At 42.6% G+C, this 19,088-nt stretch overlaps 7 protein-coding genes across 7 annotated transcripts; 4 read left to right on the top strand and 3 right to left on the bottom strand.

Moving 5' to 3' along the window:
- Window positions 1–312: 312 nt before the first annotated feature.
- Window positions 313–1,725, bottom strand: EAE98_007270 (uncharacterized protein; the record flags this gene model as incomplete). Its single annotated transcript, XM_038954893.1, has 4 exons — window positions 313–665; window positions 769–877; window positions 957–1,091; window positions 1,171–1,725. The coding sequence occupies 4 exons, from the start codon at window positions 1,723–1,725 to the stop codon at window positions 457–459; spliced, it is 1,008 nt and encodes a 335-aa protein (XP_038808543.1). The 3' UTR covers window positions 313–456.
- A 477-nt stretch (window positions 1,726–2,202) lies between these two features.
- Window positions 2,203–4,292, bottom strand: EAE98_007269 (uncharacterized protein; the record flags this gene model as incomplete). Its single annotated transcript, XM_038954892.1, has 5 exons — window positions 2,203–2,837; window positions 2,898–3,184; window positions 3,252–3,470; window positions 3,520–4,131; window positions 4,180–4,292. The coding sequence occupies 5 exons, from the start codon at window positions 4,290–4,292 to the stop codon at window positions 2,203–2,205; spliced, it is 1,866 nt and encodes a 621-aa protein (XP_038808542.1).
- Window positions 4,293–5,984: 1,692 nt separating this feature from the next.
- EAE98_007268 (uncharacterized protein) lies at window positions 5,985–7,465 on the top strand (the record flags this gene model as incomplete). Its single annotated transcript, XM_038954891.1, has 5 exons — window positions 5,985–6,327; window positions 6,390–6,467; window positions 6,531–6,692; window positions 6,959–7,263; window positions 7,418–7,465. The coding sequence occupies 5 exons, from the start codon at window positions 5,985–5,987 to the stop codon at window positions 7,463–7,465; spliced, it is 936 nt and encodes a 311-aa protein (XP_038808541.1).
- A 400-nt stretch (window positions 7,466–7,865) lies between these two features.
- Window positions 7,866–9,230, bottom strand: EAE98_007267 (uncharacterized protein; the record flags this gene model as incomplete). The annotated part of the gene is made up of 5 exons (XM_038954890.1): window positions 7,866–7,953; window positions 8,011–8,403; window positions 8,477–8,911; window positions 8,961–9,051; window positions 9,110–9,230. 5 exons carry the CDS (start codon window positions 9,228–9,230, stop codon window positions 7,866–7,868), a joined length of 1,128 nt encoding a protein of 375 aa, XP_038808540.1.
- Window positions 9,231–11,008: 1,778 nt separating this feature from the next.
- On the top strand, window positions 11,009–12,008 carry EAE98_007266 (uncharacterized protein; the record flags this gene model as incomplete). Its single annotated transcript, XM_038954889.1, has 2 exons — window positions 11,009–11,498; window positions 11,566–12,008. The coding sequence occupies 2 exons, from the start codon at window positions 11,009–11,011 to the stop codon at window positions 12,006–12,008; spliced, it is 933 nt and encodes a 310-aa protein (XP_038808539.1).
- Window positions 12,009–12,631: 623 nt separating this feature from the next.
- On the top strand, window positions 12,632–13,054 carry EAE98_007265 (uncharacterized protein; the record flags this gene model as incomplete). The annotated part of the gene is made up of 1 exon (XM_038954888.1): window positions 12,632–13,054. The coding sequence occupies one exon, from the start codon at window positions 12,632–12,634 to the stop codon at window positions 13,052–13,054; it is 423 nt and encodes a 140-aa protein (XP_038808538.1).
- Window positions 13,055–14,809: 1,755 nt separating this feature from the next.
- Window positions 14,810–16,232, top strand: EAE98_007264 (uncharacterized protein; the record flags this gene model as incomplete). The annotated part of the gene is made up of 5 exons (XM_038954887.1): window positions 14,810–15,065; window positions 15,125–15,165; window positions 15,225–15,375; window positions 15,443–15,548; window positions 15,599–16,232. 5 exons carry the CDS (start codon window positions 14,810–14,812, stop codon window positions 16,230–16,232), a joined length of 1,188 nt encoding a protein of 395 aa, XP_038808537.1.
- Between the last annotated feature and the right edge of the window lie 2,856 nt (window positions 16,233–19,088).

Here is a 19,088-nt window from a genome sequence, read left to right as displayed (position 1 = left end):
TGCATTTTCCATGTCACAATAATTTATGTACCAGTCAAAGGGAGCAAGAGAGTGAGCGAATCAATACCCCTACAGTATCAGTTTTTCGCAACATTCTCACGGTGGGAGTGTTCGATTTGGCTTTCTTAAAATTTCCCATATGATGAAACGAGACGTTAGCCAATAAGAAAATAAGAACCTGCCTTGAGTTTTTGGTGCTTTCGTTCGTAACTTTGGCTATCTGAGATGATGTTGATGAAAGCTTGCAGCAGGAGTGAGATAAGCTGTTCGGCAATTTTTGTTGATATCAAACGAACGAGATGATGCACAATTTAATAATGAAATATAGTTATACTTCTGTGAACCATTTCACTAATTCCACTCACTCTACTTATCGACTTTTATCAACTTCAATATGAAAGGTTAGAATCATATCATGTGACTAGGATCCATTAGCCACCTCATCTCCTTCCCTCTTTAAATCTCCTCAAAAAACTCCCCCAACAGTGCATTTGTCTCATCACTCTTCTCTAACTGAATCCAATGACCACCTTCCCATCTTTCAACTCTAAAATCTGAAATGTAAGGTTTCATTTGCGAAGGAAAATCGGCGCCAGAGCTAATGAAATTGGTGGACGTTATGAGGAGAGTTGGTTGGTGAACGACTGTGCGCTCTTTGGGGATTGCTGAGTGTGGAATTTAGTTTCAGTTATGAATTGAGAGCTAATACAGAGGAATAAAAAGGAAAGAGGGGGAGGAAGGATGGAAGAAAAGGGAGGGTGATAGTACCTTTATCGTCATCTTCGTTAATCCCATGAAGTTGCATAGTATACCAATTCTTTGCAGCACCAAAGCCGCCATTTTGGGGCGAGAATGTATTTTTGAAATGTTCCACGTCCTGATTGTGAGATATCTTTCAGCATTGATCCTTGCATCACACTTTTTGCATAAACATGAACAGATTTATCTTCACTCACCTCACTCGTTACAAAATGCGGATATGGAGCTAACATACTCCCCTCAAGCCATTTGCGAAAACCGCCAGTGGCTCCCATATGTTCTTTGCCTAGCTCATTGTCAAGGCTATAATACAGGGACATAACAGATTCAGGCTATGTTGATTATTTGTTAGAACTTTGTCTTTGGCATAACCGGACGCGGGGAAGATTAAGAAAAATCCTAAGATCTTACATTGTTGTCCAACAACTCTGTACTATCCTCCTCATCCATCAAAAAGAAATATCCAAAGATTTCAAACCCAGCCATCTTCTTAACTTGAGCATTGATCATTTTCACCATGTCGAAATTGAAAGCCGGTCCATCAGGTGCCTGGTATCCCACATCTAGAAACACTAATTTCTTGAAAATTTCCGGATGATAGTTCACCATGCGTGAAAGCATAGCACTTCCCCAATCATGTCCTACACCCAATACTTTATGAGATTCAGAAATGGAGTGTAAAGACAGAATTTCATATAAGTCCGAGGCCATATCTTTGAACTTGTAGGAATGGGCTGAGAGCGGTTTGGAGGTGCCGCCAAATCCAAGAAGGTCAGGAGCAATTATTCCATAACCTTTCGCGGAGAAATAGGTTATTTGATGGCGCCAGTCATATGATGAGGAGGGAAATCCATGGAGAAAGAGGATATAAGGTTTTGAGGGGGATGAGGGCTGAATATGAATGTACGAGTAGGTAAATGAGCGGGTGGTGGTATGGGTTTTTGCTGGGAAATTTGAAGATGCCATTTCGTGAAAAGTGTTCAAGTTTGCCCGGAGAAGAATATAATGGCAATTATTCTGAAGAAGACGTTGAATAAGTAGGCATATACATATACTTATTGTACGACATCAACCTCTTCATGCATGGCCAAATGATATATCTCCGGAAAGTGTTCAGGCGTATGTGATTGTGATTGGACACGGGGCTCGTGTCACCCAGAAAACCCGAGTGGGGTTATCGTGGTTCGGGTTTCAAAAGAGCCCGGAAAATCAAGGGTATATGTGGGGAAGGGATTTCCGAGGGATTTGGTGATAGGAAGGAGGAAGGTGGATATGTACCAAGATATCAGCATGTCAGCATGGTATAAATCCTTTATGTGGATGTCAGTGAATGAATATGTTAAGTAAAGTGGAGTCAATTGTCAATACCAGTATCTGTGTATTATTACAGCATCCGAGATGCATCACACTCTTCGATTCCCGCGGAACATTGACTAAATTTTTTCAAAAAGAGTTGGGATACATATCCCAGAGTCCCATGTAATCCTGCGACCAAAGATCTTCCATCTCCATTGGCATGAAAGCTGACATAGAAGCCATTTGATCTGTCTCTGATATTGGCTGTTGTTGTTTTTCTTGGAAGTCATCGATAGAGTTGGAAGTAATGGTAATGGGCGCATTGAATCCCGGCTTACGATCCACCCATGCTTTAAACATCTTCATGACCTTTTCTGAACACGTGAATATGTTTTCGGAATCACTATTGGTTCTTTCCCAGGCGGCCTCAGCTTCTGATTCTTTCAGACTTTGTCCTAGCACATCCAAGATTCTTCCAGGCGCACAAACCCTCCTGACCATGTCGGTATCCCATGCTGGATCCTTAAGCACCGTCAAACGATATAAAGGGAAGAAAACTCCCCCGAATTGTTTCCATACTGGAAGTGGTAATCCTATAAAATGTGAGGCTGGTGAGTTGAGGAGGATGTCGAACCAAGATCTTATGGAGTTGAGACAGCAATGAAGTGATTCTATTCGAGAAAGTGAGGAATCTATAGATGAAGCTTCAGTGGAGTTGGGAAGATAGATAGCAAACTCATGAATCATCACTTCCGCGCCGTAAATTTGAAGGTTCAAGGCTCCTTGGAAGCTGTTAGCACATAGTTCTAGGAGTGAACTCTCTACCTCCGAGGTGTACATACTATTTTCGTTCAAATGCGACGGTATCCTTTTCTTGACCTCCGCTAGTTGGGATTTGAGAGTTTGGATATAGAGCATAATAAGAGTGGAACTCCCAGGTTGGTCTGGTGTGCCATCACGGATGAGATTTATATATGATTCTGCCGTCTTACGCACAACGTGTTGAAGTCGCACCTGGTTGATTAGAAGCTCATCAGATGAATCCTTTCTTTCTTCTAGTTTTGATAAACATTTGTCAAGATAAGGACACCAGACTACGCCTTCCAATTTCTTGTGGAAGGTTGAAAGACTAGAAATCTTGGAGTTAGCCTTGATCGCTTTAAGCCTGCCATATCAGAGAGGATCTTTTGACGAACGTTGAGGTTAGGTAGTAGCAGGCTATAACTAGACGACGATGCTCCATATTTCGAGTCAGTGGTACCTCCATCATTTCATGATGACGAAATTCATGTTCCAGGCCCAGAATATGAGACTCGTCACTAGTAGGTTGATGAAGTTGTAAATCAATCACAAGTGTAACGATAAGATTGGAAAATAGAGTCATGAATGGCGCGGTTCGTATTTGATACTGGCCCCTAGAACAACGGTGAGTAACATGGGTTCAGCATTAAGACTATAGCTTACCATCCAACAAAACAAACCAAACCCAGTAACAGATCTAAATTTCTCTTTCCCTCCACAACAAGTTCCCGGGCTGCAATTTCTCGGATTATTTTGCCAAGTGTAATTTGTCGTTGGATGACCGTTGATGACATTGTCATAATACATAACCAGAAGAAGGGGCGCTCTTGTCGCAACTGGCGGGCAGTCATGCCATCTTGAAACTGTATAAATGGGAAATGGGGAAGATTTCTAGTACAAAATGAACGGAAATATATTTCTGCTTCTTCTATTGATGGTTCCGCACCCTCTGGTAAAGTGTATGGATACGTTGGGCTTGCGCTCGATGCTGGTGTGGGAGGAAGATGAGCCGCACCTGAATCAATAGGTGCAACTTCATCGGCATCTCTCACCGAAGTGTTCACGGCAGTAGAATGTAAATCTGATGCATGCTTATCAGAGGTTCGAACTGTGAAACTGTTGAGGGCATTCTCGACAGCTGGATTATTCGGCGAAATAGTCCGCAGTAAAGATACAAGCCCGTCTAATCTTTGCTCAAGACGTTCTGCAGTCACGCGTGGTTTTTGTCTCCGTTTCACCGGAGCAGTAACACATCCTTTTTTGAGCCTACCACATCTAGACAAGTTAGTCTATGGAGACAGAGGGACTTCGTGATAGAGATACCTCTCACAAATTCTTTGGTCACTACCAAAGTTACATTTAGTTTTTGCCTTGGCACAATTGAGACAAGCTCGTCCGTAGGGACCTGAACGTTCCGTTTCCGTAGAGTCTGTCATTTTTGATCTTAAATTTGTTTGGGATGGGACAAAAAAGAAAACGAGAGACAAATCATGGGGATGACGAAGAAAGTAATTGTTAATTTGTTACAATGGACAAGAGGGACGCTGCCGCTCGGGACAGTAAAACTCCCGTGTCCATCGGAGATCGGGGTTTGAATCTCCGGGTTTCTCTTTTCTTTTATCCAATCAGCGGTCGTTCCTCATAGAACCATCCCTCGTTCCGAACTTCAATTTCTCAGTGACACTCAGGAACTAAAGATATTCAAGTCAACCTTGCGCTCATTATAGGGTACAGATAATAACCTTGGATATGAAGCTTTACCAGAATGATAGACCGGTAGAGCCCATTGTTTTGGACGCAATGTAGACTGTAGGTATCAACTTGTGAAATAAGTAATCGGTCTTCGCTCTTGGGATTTTGTCTCCTTCACAAAGCTCTCTCTCTCACACATGTGTCTCTATCATAAGCTAGGTATAAAACCAGAGCGATGCTATTCGAAGAAGTCATCGTAGTCGGGGGTGGGTAGTTTTACACACAAGCCGCCTCTGAGCTTCCAGAGCCCCCTTTCCCCAAGCAATGCGTGTCAAGGCGAGCCCTATGTGAATTTCGCCTGCTTTTGGAAAGTTTTTGGAGGAGATTACTTGATCCGTAATCATATTTAATAGTCACTCGGTCATCATTTCTCACTGCCAATGAAGGCGAAGTAAAGCACGTTGTCCTCCATTCATCTTACACTGTCCAGACAAATCCAAAATCTGAAGTTGGAATATCTCACAAAAGTTTGGAAGCCGTTGTCATCGCCTCGGAATTGTCACAAATCTTTGTCCTTGCAGCTCCTCTCTGCCGGCAAAATGATTTTGAATATCCTAAAACATACTTGCATCCATCTGTTAAAAGACGGGACATTGTAAGCTGTGGCGGTTATTAGCCTCGTACTACCATCGTTAGTTGTATGAAGATCTTGACTGCCTCCGATTCAAGCACCCAGCGAGAATGTGTTCCAATCACCAATTGTAAAAGATAACGAAAAGGCAAGCACCCTGTTGAAATGGTCCTTCTCTTCCTCAAAGTTTGTGAGGTAAAAGTATATCAGGCGAGAATTTCAAGCTGTCTAGTTGATCAACTGATTGAATGGTTCATGTTTGCTGATAGGAAGCCAGTGACGATTCATTTTTCGTGTCCATGTCCCAACCGGTTCGAAAAGTGGGTGGGATGGAACTCGAATTAGTTCTTGAGCTTCTAATGTTCTAGGTGAGAACGCCAAAGAAACCCGAAGAAAACTCTTGAGCAATTAATCCCTTCGTGTATGACTTTCACCTCAATTGCATCTGGAGGATCCAATCGTCTACCCCTTATTTTGAGGATCAATAAAATACTGGCATGCAACTAAATGTTAAAATATGAGGTTTCCCATGGACAAATTATTCCGTAACCCTTTCCAGGCTCTCTGTGTAGAGAAGAACCCCCACAGAAATATGAACAAGACATGCACCGTTACCCCTCTTTGCCCCCACCAACCCCGCATACTGTGCTAGTCCATACATACCTGCAGTCGTCGATCACACGTCACGTATCTAATCATTGTATCCATATAAACTAGACGGGTTGGTAAAACAACTACATCTTGTATTTCAACCATAATTTCATAGTATCACAAATTCTTAGAAGCTAGTCTTATAGCCTCAAAGATGTCACCCTCTTCGTCTCCACTACCCCCAACCCCATCGTTCTCCTCGCTCCCTCTCCAAGCCAGTGGCCCCCGCGGCAATGCATGGGGTCTACACGGCCCTACCGACCAGCTCGGATGTCTCAACCGTCTCACTCCCGAAAACACCATTGAAGCTGCCAAGGAAATAAAATACGGCTTTCGAATATCTACCGACTGGGCTTTAGACAAACCCAAAGTTCCCTGCTTTGGACGTGTACAGTTTGAACAAAAAATCATACATAAAAGTCCAAGAACTGTGAATGATGACGTGCTGGTATTGAATACACAAAGTAGTAGCCAGTGGGATGGATTTAGACACTTTGGTTGGTTCTTTAAAAACAGATTCGAAAATTGGTGAATGACTCTAATTGGAGAATTTATACAGGATATCAAGACGGGAAGGTTTACTTTAATGGGTGCACCCAAGAAGAAATCCACAATTCAACACGAAATGGAATTGACGGCACGTAATCTCGCACAAGGCCCCTATACACACGGTTCACCTGCTGACAGCCTCTGCTTGTAGTCTGGGTAGAAAATGGCGGCATAGTAGGTCGTGGTGTCCTTCTTGACTACGCATACTGGGCCGAGTCCCAAGGTCGTACTGTCAACCCTCTAACAACAATCAAAATACCCCTATCTGAGATCAAAGCTGTGGCCGAAGCTCAAAATGTCACATTCCGTCCAGGTGACATCCTCTTTATTCGTACTGGTTACCTTCGTGCTTGTAAGTCTTTTCCATACTCTGATAAAATTGATATAGAATCCGAGATTTCCAATAGTCTGGATTTCAACCCGGAAATCAAATAAGATGCTTTGAGTTTCTAAATCCAATTAGAATAACTTTTGCAGATCGAAATCTTCAACCCAGTCTACAAATCCAGACTATTGGCCATTAATCCCCAGGTCTATTTGTATCATATAGAATACTAACGCTTCTCCCGTCTTGTTCAGTTGAAGCTCTGTCTTCTTCCGAAGCGGCTACCCTCGCCACCGCTTCCCAAATGACAGCAATAGGCCTTGAGGCCTGCCCGGAAGTACTAGAATGGCTATGGAGTCATGAGTTCTCCGCTGCTGCTGGAGACCAACCCGCTCTAGAATCTCTTCCTTTTGACCTTACAAACCAATACTGGATGCACGAATGGCTCCTTGCTGGATGGGGAATGCCAATTGGGGAGCTATTTGATTTGGAACGATTGGGAGAGGAGTGTAGACAATTGAAGAAGTGGACCTTCTTTTTTAGCAGTGTACCTTTAAAGGTATGTTCATGAGCTCTCTTAGCATGGTTTATTGTCTTCACTTTAGTGAATTAGATTGCCATTTCATTTGTAATGTGTTGGAAATCAACCAACTTTGGAGATGCATATCGGTAAACGAAATTCACAATCGATGCCAATGCTAACAGATGACAAGGTACCGGGAGGTGTTGCGAGTCCTCCAAATGGCGTTGCTATCTTGTGAGGCATTACTGTATTCAAAATAGCAATCTGCTCAAGTCATTCGATTTGGTCCTGTTCATGTGTCGGAAATCTTCCTTGGAAATGAGAGGAACAACTAGCTTATGATCAATCTCATCACCTGCAAGATCCTGCAAGAGACAGCACAATGAAAATGAGAACTTTATTGGAAATAAATTTTATGAATAGTGAATAGACGGCATAGAAGCTCGTTCTGAGCATGATGTACCTAGGTAGTAAAGGAAAAACGGGTATCTATATTTCCATGAGAGTGATTATAATCTACACTAATAATACCCAATCATCATACATCATGCATCGCGCTGGGTTGCGCTGCACCCATTAAAAAAATCACCCTCGAATACGAATGTAACCTATAACAAGATTGCTATGACAGAGAATGTCTAGCTTGGAGACACGTCGATTGGGTCCGTCACGAACCGAGCCTCCAAAGCATCCCGTACTTCAAATTCCTCGAGTGCGGCCCCAAATCTACAATTGTTAGCTCATTCAGACCTGATATAAAGACAAAGAAACAAGCGCACGTACCCGTAACATCTGACTTTAGGTAAAAGCTCTTCACTCATGTTCTTCAGGTCAACATCCGTCAATTCTAGAAATCGTGGATGTCCCAATACCATACCCCATGCCATAACCGGTGTAATCTCTCCATTCAAGTCCAACCTCTTACTCAAATCTAACAAATTAGCTAGATCGCTCTTGCTCAAGTCCCACGTCTTTTGTTTTGAAGGAACCCCATTCATTTCATCTGATTCATGACTATGTGGCAGACAGTGCCCAAACGGTATGTCTGGGTGCATCTCCATGTCTGGTTCTGGAGGACATGTAGCCATTAAAGCATGGCCAGAGAAAAACTCTCCATCAGCATCGCTGGATCGTTCGACTAAGAACTGCATGTGGTCCATACAGGGTCTCTCGAGTCTGATATCAGTATCTTGCCGTTAGCTATTGTCGGGGAGGCGATAAGAACGTTTTGGAGGAATCTTTGCCATACGTTAAAACAAAGTCAATTCCTGCTTGATCATAATCCACACCTTGAACTGGTTGATGCGCCATGCTGCTATCATTTCCATTGTAAAATCGGTGCGCTCCTCCCAGTTGAGGTGATCCAGCATCGTAATAGGTACTGTTCGGATTTGAGTTCGAAGAGTGGCTTAGAGGTGGAGGACTGAATGATAAAGAGCCTGGCGCATAACTGCCGGCCTGACTATCACTCGATTTATATCCTAAACTCGGATTATTTGTGAATTCGTCGACTCCTCCGCTGCCGTTCCACGATATACCATGTTGTGCGAGGAGTTTCTTTAATTGTCGATTTTCTTCTGCGAGGGATTGTTTGCTTTGAGTGACATTGCTAAAATTTTCTTTTAATCGAAATACTTCTTGCTCTAAGGCTTTGATGTATAATTCCTTGCGCTCACGGTGGGTTCTAGGAGAGATTAGTGAAAGTCCAAATCCTATTCCTCATACCAGCATACCTCTGAGCTTGTCGATTTAATTCCTGCCTCCTTGTTAAAGCAGGTTTACTGTCGGGTTTGGGTCCTCTTCTTTTCGGTGTCGAGCCATCGACTGTTCTGAAATTTAGTTTCCAATTGGAATAAGTTGGGATGAATCTGGAGAATCATACCCCGCGTAGACTTCTTTTCAGTGAGGCCCTTGAGGAAACTCAAACTTGACGAAAGAGGTGATTTTCCTGCTTCTGATTGCCCACTGGCATAATCGCAATTTTCGGTTTCCGCGGTAGACATCGTAGCGCAATTTGATAAAGTTGAGAAGAAATCAAAGATATGCCTATCTTATCAGCGTTGTTGTTGTTGTTGTTGTTGTAGATCTTAAGGTGTGCGCGGAGAAGCAATGAAGGGGCGAGGTTGTCGCAAGTTGGTTATTGATTGATTAGCAGCGTGGCATACCTACAGTTACTCGATAGTATTCTCTGAAATTGGATTGAACGATTATTGATTATGTTAGACCAACAGTTTCAATCTTTATTCTGGAAATTGTTCGCGGGGCAATGGACATTCGAAAGCCAAGTTCAATGATTGGATTGATCGAAAGAACGGGGCCGATAGAGATATCCCCGTTATGATGTAGGTATTTCTATATTGACTTTGCAATGTTTGGTCGACGCGATCAAGTCTCTCTCTTGAAGATCATTGAGGACTTTTGGACTTAAACAAGGTCAGCAATTCAGGAAATAAGTCAAGAATCAAGAACGAATACGCAAACGGCAGCCGCGCACTGGCTCTCGAGACGGGGAAGGTACACCACTAGGTATGCTTACATACTTCGTCGGGACATATGATCTTACCCAGGTAGGTAGTAGATCCACTATTAGCACTTGGACTGTGCTAGAGGTCTGGCCAAGGAATTCGTATTCCATAAGAAACTTTGGATATCGTGATTAATAAGTACTGGCTAGTAATTCCGACTACGACTACTCGTATGTACGTACGATGGGCTCGATGAGTGACGAAGTGGTATAGTGCCGAGAGGACTCGACGTTGTATTCGGCAGCAGTTTGTCCTCGATGCATATGGTCAGACATCAATATCCGGTAGAGATCATCCAATATACCGACAGGGCTGAGAGTTTAAGGAGGGTCGGAATGGTTATGGGGGAAATATAGGAGAGAGAGAGAGATGTATTTGGTTATCGATGGCAGTCGTGATGCATAGGTACCTATACCTATGATTGACGCATCTTGAACGTTCAACATATATGATGGCTGAAGTTGACCGCCACGGCTGAAAGGGGAGGGAAGTCGGAAGCCAGTCGTTCCGGCAAGTGCCACTCCGTGATTGGAAAAATTGGTAAAGTTGGTGTGGCGAGCACTTCTGCATAGTCTGGTCGTACGGAGAAGTTCTTAAACTTCACATGGCTACAAGTTAGGGACAAATTAGGGACAAGCTTGGGAGATGCCCGGTGAGCTCTAAATTCTGATTATGAATTGTACGCGAGGTCGAATCATCTATCTCCGGGCAAAACTGTCGAAGATGCTCACATTTGGATTAATATTCTCCTTTTCTATGTGTACCGTACCTAGTCTTGAGTGGTACAGGTAGTTAGGTAACGATTCTATCTCCGGCCAAAAATGTAAAGATGCTCACTTTCTTCATAAACTATCCATCGTCCTCGTTTGTTATAAATCTTGACCTTGATCTTCTACTCGTAAGGTTAATTGAACGGTGGATTGGCAAAGCATCTCCACATATAGTATACAACATCCCTGAATCCACCTACGTGATCAACATCGAATTTATTGTCCCCTCTCGAACATTTCCATCGGCGCTCACATCTCACGCGACCCAAATCAAATCCCCATAAATGCATCTCATCTACCTACAAGCACTCGACGCCAAGCTTGTGGAACTGATTTGAGTAACGCTTGGTTATTTATGATGCCCGTGTGCTGAGCTCCATATTTCCATGAGTAAGCAACGCAGAAGTAATGAATGAGGTTTGATTTTCTCTTGTGATGTGTTGTCTGCCCCTCATTCCTAGTGTATGAAATTTCAAGACGACCACCATGAGTCTCGATGTTGTATACACGAGCATTCGTGGATTTCTCATTGTGTTACCATGGGCCCTCGAATTGGTCCTCATGGACCTCATAATCTCTTTCCTCTTACCCGTCAGTTATCTTTTCCCTAATTGGGTATACAATGCGTCGTCGTTCGTCGCCTTTACAAACTGGAATTGGATCCAAGTCATTTTTGAGGTCTTCAATGGAGGCAAGATTACCATTTCTGGCGACACTCTTCCGGAAGGCGAAACCGCGATTGTCATTGCAAATCATGTCAGTTGGACCGACTTCTATATGATTCAAGCACTTGCTATCAGAGCTGGCATGCTTGGGAGGTGTAGATGGTTTGCCAAGATTGAATTGCGATGGGTTCCATTACTTGGATGGGGAATTTGGGGGATGGGTATGCCCATGGTTAGTAGAAATTGGCTGAAGGATAAGAAAGAGTTGGATCGAGTTTTTGCAGGAGTTGTAGTAAAGAAATGGCCACAGTGTAAGCTATGCGTGCTATCTACCCCCACTTAAGGTAATTTGGCAGTGCTAACTTATCTATCATCCAGGGCTCATCAGCTTTAGTGAAGCGACACGATATACCCCCAAGAAATACGAAGAAGCAAAAACATGGTGTAAACAAAACAATCGACCTCTCCCCAAGCACCTTCTGTATCCACGAACCAAAGGCTTTGTCACAACAGTGCAGCACCTGCGAAAGGCTAAGCACGTCAAAGCTGTTTATGATATGACGATTGCGTATTCACATCATAATAAATGGCATCAAGCACCAACCATTTGGGAATCTCTTAGTTGCGGGGACCTAAGCGGAAAACGAGGATACAAATTTCATGTTGAAGTCAAGCGATTTTTATTGGAGGACTTGCCAGAGACTGACGAAGGATTGGCAAAATGGTTGGAAACTAGATGGATAGAGAAAGGGGAATACTTGGAAGAAAAGAGGGAAGAATGGTCCAGAGTTGGTAACGGACATAAGCCAATTACGGCATAGTTGTCGCAGCAATGTTTCTATCTTTTCTCTTGTTTGGGATGTCTAGCTGGAGTAGATTAGACGAGCGCATCTGTTACTGTTTCTCTAGATTAAATTCTCTCTAGATTGAATTCGCTCCAGATTCTGAGATTGCTTGTAATATTTTTGCATGCAAAACAATTGTGGAATATTTGTTAGAGTTTTTAGACAGGATAAGAAGCATTCCTTTGTTCCCGCCAACACCAAGCCTCGAGAATATGTCCCTCAATCCCCGCACGCAAATTATTTCCCGAACACAAAGAAAAGTGTTTCCAAAATGCTTTCTCAAAACGTTCCATTCCTCACATTCCAAAGCATTGGGGAGTGGTGCTACTTATTGTGCACTGAAATTGGAATAATCAGAAGTTAACAAAGGTATTCATGCTTCGTTCTCAATTCTGGAGGCAATCATATATTTCCCAATCAATCAAATATGTCTTTCCTCATTTCCATTTCCATCCAATTCCTAATCTCAATCTTTTCAAAGATCTCAGCCATCGTCGATCACAACCTCAAACAGTATACCGAGACAGTCAATTGACTTCAGCACATTCTCAAGCATTGAATCACCCAAACACAATACTCCTATATTGAAAGAAGACAAAATGCCAACAGGCGCACTTTCAATATCTATCCCTGACACACCCACTACTCCAACAACAGCTACAAAACACTCCGCTACTCGCCCAACTTTCTTCCCTACAGTTGCTTGGTGGAGACTTTTCCCAAAGCCAAGATTCCCGAGCTATTATTCCTCGAGTTATAACACTCACGGGTACAGAACTGACACTCATGACGAAAATGGAAGGACGACAATGGAAGAAGGCTTATTGAGTGACGGCGAAAGAGAAGATTATGATGGGATGATTCCTAGGATTGGCATGCAAAGTGACTCAGGTTCCAGTTATTGGAAACGGGTCAGTGGTGAAGGGCGGAGGATGGGGAGGCTGAGGCTAACAGTGGAGATTTTGGGTGCTGTCGGAGTTGTTGTCGCAGTTGTTGGGTTAGTTCTCTTAGTTTTTGGGTAGCAATAGGAGAAATATATACAAGGCTGCGGGATGTGAACTGGAACGTGATTGAACTGATGCCCAGCGGTGAAGGGTGGTCAGCAGTTGATTGGGATAGCCAAGAAGTGAGAGAGATGTCGGAAAGAAAGGAGTAGGACAAGCTGATAAAAAGTGTGATTGGATCAATATGATGCCGATGCATACAAAATATATGCTGGGACGAAATTACGTTAGATTTTTCTATGGGAAAGTTCTCGATATAAATACTGTTCCCCATTCTACTGGACAACCAGCTTCCAGTATTAATACTCTGAAGAAAGTGAAAATGGGATAAAGTCAATCTTATCATGAGAGCCTCCTTGGGATTCCATACAAAGGCTATTCAGGACGAACTATACTTGGAATTCTCTGCCCAAATTCTGCCACTTCCTCCAAGATCACCTACTCATTACTGGCAATAGCTTGATTGAAGAGAATCGATTCCAACCTCCAGCGTAATGTCTTTCAGAAATATTACTGCATCTTTCTCCGCCTCACCTCAATATTCTTGATTTGGATATTCTAGCCAGTCCTGAAATCTAGATTTGGTTGCCCTCGTAGATCTTTATCGAACTTGACTCAAACCATCATTCACCCATATTGCACTTATATCTCCCGGGAGGCGATGACATATTATTTTTGAACACATTTTCACCAACACTTGTGGTTCGTTGTCGTATAATACCAACTTGTGAAGGCGTTCTCCGGGAGTGAAAAATGGGAAAAGAGGATTGTGATTCCAATCGAGGCTTTGATGTACGGCATAGTGTTCCATGTCTGTGCTTCGAACACTTATGTATAAAGTGCTTGAAATGCAAGATATTAACAGGGGCCGTAGAGGGATAGAAAGTAACTGTATAATTTGGAGAATTCGTAACCCTTGATTCGTTTTCAATATTGCGAAGCACAAGAGCTCAATGTCGTCGAGTTGGTTGCACATTAGCATGCTTCTCCTTATCAGAAAGTATTCAACAAACCATATCATAAACAGCGAAAAACAATTTTTGCTGTAAGCTCGAAGCCTGTGATCTCCGTGAATCAATCGTCTTCCAAGTTTTATGGTGTGGCTGGAGTCATGCGAACAATGGAAACATTATTTCCTAATACGTGTTAGCCTAATCCGTCATCCTTCGCGATTTTCAAACGTAGTAAGCACTTGTATTCTCAACAATGCTTTGGAATCATTGCAGGATAGCCATTTTTTGATGTGAAATCGTCCTATCACCATGGTATGTATACACAAGATGCCAATATCAATAGTAAATCGGCTTCTGCAGCATGAAACTTTGGAATCACAATAACTTGATGCGATATTCCTCACATAAAAGCTGATTTAAAAGAGTAAGATCATCATTAAAATGACCAGGCTATGGAAACAAGTAACTCTGCAGAGTAAGTATGAAAACCATGCAAGCTGTTGGAAATCAGACGAAAATTGCGAGGGTGAAAAAGCACCTCAGTGTGATTTGCGATGATATATTAAGTGACCGCAAAACGGCCTTTAACAATTCTTTTCTCTTTTCAAATTCAAATCAACTCTGGATTCTCATTCACAACTTATAAGCAACATTTAACCCAAGTCGCTACAGTTTGAAAGGACGTAGTCCCGAGACTCTGAATCCTTTTCTGTCTTTCAAACCATCCTACACAGCTCGGCATCTCAATAATCTCCCCTGCATCTCCCCTATCAGGATCAACCCTACAACAGATTAACATACCCCAAGGTCGACCTTGACCATGCATCTCTTTCGAACCTTTCTCCTCACTCCCATCATTCTTGCAGCTTCGACAATCACTCGACATCATTCTCGAGACGCAGCAGCATACTTTCTTGACAATAATCCCAATGGCTCGACCATTATTGCTATGAGGATATCCCGAGAGGATGGAACTCTTTCCCTACCTACTCGAACTTCTACTGGAGGAAAAGGGATGCTCGGTTTAAATGCTCCAGCAGCAAACTCAACCGTAGCCCCTGCACCTGGAGATAAAGGTGTGAATCAAATTCAAAACAACATTGAAAAGGATGTTTATACTGACTCTATGATGTAGATACTTTGTTTGGTCAGAACTCCATAATTGTATCAGGAGACGTAAGCAAATTCCAAGATATAAGAGAATTGGCTCACGAACTTTAACTGATATGAACTAGAAGCTCTTCACGGTCAACACTGGAAGTAATACACTGGCTATGTTCTCAATTGACTCGAACGATTTCTTACATCCGCGTATGGTTGGTAGACCGGTGGATACCATGGGAGAATTCCCAGTCGCCGTTGCTTATTCGCCAAAACTCAAGACTGGTGAGTCCTCGGATACCTCTTGATAGAACCATTCACATACAAGAGCGAGTTGCTGATTATCCCTTAGCTTGCGTACTAAATGGCGGTGCCGTAGCAGGAATATCTTGCTTCTTGACTCACTATAGCAAAGGGTTATTAGCCATTGGATCTTTCCGACCTATAGCCTTGAATCAGTACGCATCACTCCTTCTCCAATTCTCACTCATCTAATCCAATTATATAGAACGACCCCACCCGTCGGACCTGCCGGGACTGTCTCGGATCTTCTCTTCAACCCCTCTCAAACCACCCTCTTAGCGTCCGTAAAAGGTAACGGGCTTGCTCCAGGCTCATTCATCGCCTATTCTGTCTCCCAAAGCGACAATAGCATTTCCAGTATTCCCATCATTTCCAAGCCTCCACAAGTCCGCTTGAACTTTGGCATAAGTTTTCTCGGCTCTGACCATCGACTTGCTGTCTCAGATCCTGCGATTGGCGCATCGCTCGTTTCTATTTCGTCATCCTCTATTGTAACGTCAGATGTCCCGATTACTGTTGCTGGAGAGTCAGCAGTTTGTTGGACAGAATACAATAGGAAAAGAGGAGAACTTTATCTGATGGACGTAGGTGTTTCTAACATCACAGTAGTAGATGCGAAAACGGGGGCAATCAAAAAGGGGATCCAGCAAGATGATGCGGGGCTGGGGAGTTTGGATGCTAGGCTTGGAGGAGACTTTTTGTACGTGCTGAAGAGTGCGTCGGAGATCAATGTTATCAAGACATCGGGTGGAAAAACTGTCCAGAGATTCAATTTGACAAATTTGGGAAGTAGACAAGGGTTTGTGGGGATGGCGACTTGGGGGTTTGGTCAAAACTAGAGGAAGGATGTGGATAGTAGGAGACGGATTGTTGGGTTAAATGAAAAGAGTATGACTGTTGTCTAATTTATTGTTTAACTTATGGATTGAAATTTTTGGAAATTGGTGGACTGACAGCAAGAATTTTTAAAAAGATGGTTTGTCTTTGAACTGCTCATTTACCCCTTCATTTGTTCCGCTTAGATGAAGTGAACTCAAAGCAGCCAGAACTCAAAATGCGGGAGATCACATATTCTAGCCTCAGAATTTATTTTCACTCGAAAACCTATTGAACTGCAGATTTGATTCTAAATTTATTTTTCGATGGCCTTCAGGTATGCAAGCCAAGGCCAGCACTTCAGAACACACAGACCATTCTCATTCTGATTTTCAAGGATAGGCGCTACCATAACACCATGAATCTTATGGTTACGACTTCAGCAGAAGTTGCAAGAAACGAGTCAAGATTCTTATTGTGATAGACATCCCTTCTGTTTATGATGTAGATAAATACCTGTAGGTTTTTGTTGAATACAAAGAATGCCTAGAATTCTCAATCGATTCAACGTCTTGGGAATCCGAAAATAGAGCAGCCAACAGTGATCAGTTCAGGGATTACTCCGAACTCTTCCTCCAATGTCTCAAAGTGACATCACGTCTCTTACTTGAAGTTTCGTGTTTGATGATTTTTTGAAGTATAAAGCAAAGGAACATGTGATTCGGACTTCGGAAGCAATCATTAAGATTGAAACCGCTTGTATACCACGTGTATACGTACTTATCTGCATTGAATTTCCGGGGATTCCGGCATCAATGCCTCCAAAGTAAAGAAACTTTCGTATACTCGTTTCTGTTTGTTTACCAACAAGTCCCTTGTCCGTAAGAAAAACAAACTATGCCGGTAGCTTCCATGGCTTTAACGCCATGTAGTAACTACCTTGCTCCAGAACAGATGGAAGTGGAAGAGAATGAAAAAAATGTGATGAGTCTAACAAATCAACGCGTCCAATTCGTCAAAACTTTGACATCGCCACAGGGTCTAGGATGATGAGTTGGTTGTGTTGGTTGGTTGGCTCGCAAAGGATCTCACGTAGGGATCGATTCTATACGCGGAATCGATTCATTTCGAAAGAAATTTGAATCTTCATCTCTGAATACAATACAAGACACCACCATTTTCAACTTTCGCATCACTTAGACCAAGTACCATATCATCTCCTGTGGGGTTCACAGATTGTCCACAATTGCCAACCGATATCTAATCGAACGAACTCTTTTTTCTACAAAGCTTCACGAAAAGTTGGGTCTCCTTACACTGACAGCAAGCCACAACCTCGTATTAGAGACGGATTTACGGGTATCAGATGAACTAAACCTTGCAAGTCGATAGATACTATTTGTGGTTATAGGTTCAATAAGTAGCCGTGGGCACCCTTTGAAGATCTTCGCAAATCAATCCAAAGGTCACCATTTCCCTCACTTTCGTTCATTTAAGCTACATCATACCAGACATTTGAATTCAAACTTCACATTTTGAAGGGTTTATCTTAGTTGGTAAGTCAATATAGAGTACGCGAGTATGTGCTAGCGACTCATTTATTTTCAATTCTCATCTAACTAACTGTCTGTTTTGGCGGGGTGATTGATAAAGCTCCAAGCTTTGGAAACAACAAGATTATCATCAATTTGCTAACAGCCATCTAGATCTACAGTCTTTTCCAAAGATCGCGACATCCTCACATCCTCACATTACCACAATCAATTTGCACCTACCTTTCTCGACTTTGCCTCATCGGTTCCATCTTGTAACAAAACATCAAGTTTCGCAAAAATGCTTCAGACACTCGTAATTGTTCTCATCTGCATCGTGGCCGTCATTGTTATGATCGGTCTAGCCGCATTGATCAACACGGCAACAAAGAAGACGGGACCTAACATTCCTGTCTAAGATGTACAATCAGGAACAAAATGAAAACAATGTCTTTCAAATAATTCCTCTGAGCCACGACTATTTCAAAGTGAAAAACGACGCTTCCAATCATCTCCTCGTTTCTCCCTTCACATTTCGATCTCAAGGCATGATGATCATGATCATATGCCATACATCAATCTTCTTCGTTCAGCGGCTGTCACGATATCATGTGGGTAACGGGGTGCGAATATGTTTCTAGGGCTCTGGGGTGGTGGAAATAATGGCGTCAATAATGGATATCCGGCGTGCTTTTTATGTTCAATATGAAGATTGAGAAAATCGTATCTTCATTTGCATTTTGGGGGACTGCTGGATGAATTCTTCTGACTGGACGTCGGTTTCTTCTCCAGTGTTGGATAAGTACAAATGTTTGGCGTATAGATTGCTACATGGCTGGCAGGCTGGGCGAGTTTGAATCCCAGCATACCTCCTAAGCTCATTGAGCTCCACGATGGTCCCACGTTCTAAAGATTCATCAAAAATAATTGATGAGTCTGGGGAAAGGGCATCAACAGTTTATGGAAGCATGTAGGATGGAGCAATCGGAGATCGATTGATACATGAATGTATATGCTGTACATGATGACTAGATGTTTCCATCTTACTTCAACCTTTGCAATGGAACTGTCTGCTTACTTTCCACTTTGATGAGTCCACAATAGCCGATTCTTAGAATCCAATTGCTTGAAAATGTATGGAATTCCTACTGGTACAAGTGTGCCGATGAGTTTTTCAATTATTGCATCATCGGTTCTATTCATAGAAATATCCAATGAATTGCATCCCGAATCATTAGCCATCAAAACATCAAAACTGACAGTCAGATCTACTGTTTGATCATGCAGTGGCCTTTTAAATGCTGCCATTAAACTTAAGTGCACTCTGCCTCAATGATATGCTTGCCA

This window comes from Botrytis deweyae (assembly GCF_014898535.1).
Source record: "Botrytis deweyae strain B1 chromosome Unknown BDEW_017, whole genome shotgun sequence".
Lineage (NCBI taxonomy): Eukaryota > Fungi > Ascomycota > Leotiomycetes > Helotiales > Sclerotiniaceae > Botrytis > Botrytis deweyae.
This window is presented reverse-complemented; position numbering and strand designations above follow the sequence as displayed.